Source organism: Trachymyrmex septentrionalis, unplaced genomic scaffold, assembly GCF_001594115.1.
Source record: "Trachymyrmex septentrionalis isolate Tsep2-gDNA-1 unplaced genomic scaffold, Tsep1.0 scaffold334, whole genome shotgun sequence".
In the NCBI taxonomy this organism is placed as follows: domain Eukaryota; kingdom Metazoa; phylum Arthropoda; class Insecta; order Hymenoptera; family Formicidae; genus Trachymyrmex; species Trachymyrmex septentrionalis.
The window spans coordinates 227,316-228,689 of NW_017305499.1; the positions used below are offsets into that span (position 1 = coordinate 227,316).

Sequence of the window (1,374 nt, forward strand, 5' to 3'; positions counted from 1 at the left end):
ATCGTTCTTTGTCCGATAGTAAATGACTAACTATCACTAATGTCATTAAGCACTTAGTCTAGTCTTTCTTATGAAGAACTAATCGCATCGACCGTCTTCTTTCATTCATATTACAAGTACATATCAGCGACGGGGATTCGAAAAGGAAAGAGAGACGGAATTAAGATTAATATTACAAGAGAATAAAGCTTCTAAAATATTTCTCCTATCGGCAGAGTAACATATCGATATAGGATTTCTCTTTCGAGGACGTGATAATCTCGAAAGCGAGTAGATTAATTCGTGGAAGTTTGTTCAAAAACATCTTTCCGACCTCGACCCACAAACACGGAAAACATTGATGCGTGTTTATTCAAAATGGCAAGCTTTTCTCGGATGGCAGCCAGAAGGAATAAATTTAATTGAACGAGCTCCTTGGAGACGGGAAAAGCAGCTATAGGCTTTCTCAGCGATCAGCCGAGATGACGTCACGCGACGCGTAAGCGCTGTCGATTCTACTTTGTTGGGGTGTGGACAGTGTATAGGCAGGTATAGAAAGATGTATGTAGTGTGGTAATGTCTATATACGATATGTGGAAGTACATGTGTGTGTGCTTGTGTTCTCACGAGCGCGAGCTGGGAGAGACGAAGCGACGAGGCACGAGGGCCAAGAAAACGAGCGTCGAAATGACGCACGCGCGACGCGCGTGCAACATGAGCGTCGTAGAAAGGATGTGGTGTATATACACTTGAGACCGTTGTCCTTATATGTAGAATGCGTTACTTACCAGACTCACGAAGCTGGACAAAGTCAACAGCAATAATAAGGGCCGAAGAACGTTATGTGTTACGGCTGCGCCCATTAAATTTCGATGAGCGGCCGTGCCTGCAGTTGCAATCGTTACCCTAGCCCAATGCATGGCGTTAATACGTTTTACACCGTCCGCTGAATTCGCTTTTCCCTGCTACAGGAGCGATGCACTTAACCTCGCTCAAGCTCAACTCGATCCGTACGCGTGTCGCGATGCGATCATTGCACGCGGGACATTTCCTTCGGTAATGTTCGTCTCCTCGACGATTCGACCCGTCTTGTGATGGTTTATGAGCCACACGAATGATTACAATCAACCTCACCACTTGACAATCGTCGACTGCTGCTAGTTTAGTAGCGCCAATGCTCATCGCCGGCCGTCGTACGATGCTTGACTTGGTTCGATTCAGTTCGGCTGTCATCGGTCGCCACCGTCGCGAGCGCCACCCAGCGATGCTTGGTTGTTATTAATCCGATGACCGCCGCGTCTCAAATCGATATAAATCACGCGCATAACTGCGTATCGTGTTACTTCTCAACACTTTTCAATGCGCTCAGATAAGACCTCCAAGATATGTATTATG

General features: G+C 46.4%; 1 protein-coding gene across 5 annotated transcripts in view; it reads right to left on the reverse strand.

Moving 5' to 3' along the window:
• LOC108750221 (Niemann-Pick C1 protein) overlaps positions 1 to 1,135 on the reverse strand; it is a 25,036-nt gene extending 23,901 nt beyond the window's left edge. For all 5 annotated transcript variants that reach the window (XR_001939418.1, XM_018489545.1, XM_018489542.1 and 2 more), the window contains exon 1: positions 768 to 1,135. Coding sequence is in view for 4 of the 5 variants with exons in the window: in XM_018489545.1 (XP_018345047.1) it covers positions 768 to 899 (132 nt within the window). In the remaining variant the exon portion in view is untranslated. The remainder of the gene's footprint in view (positions 1 to 767) is intronic.
• Between the last annotated feature and the right edge of the window lie 239 nt (positions 1,136 to 1,374).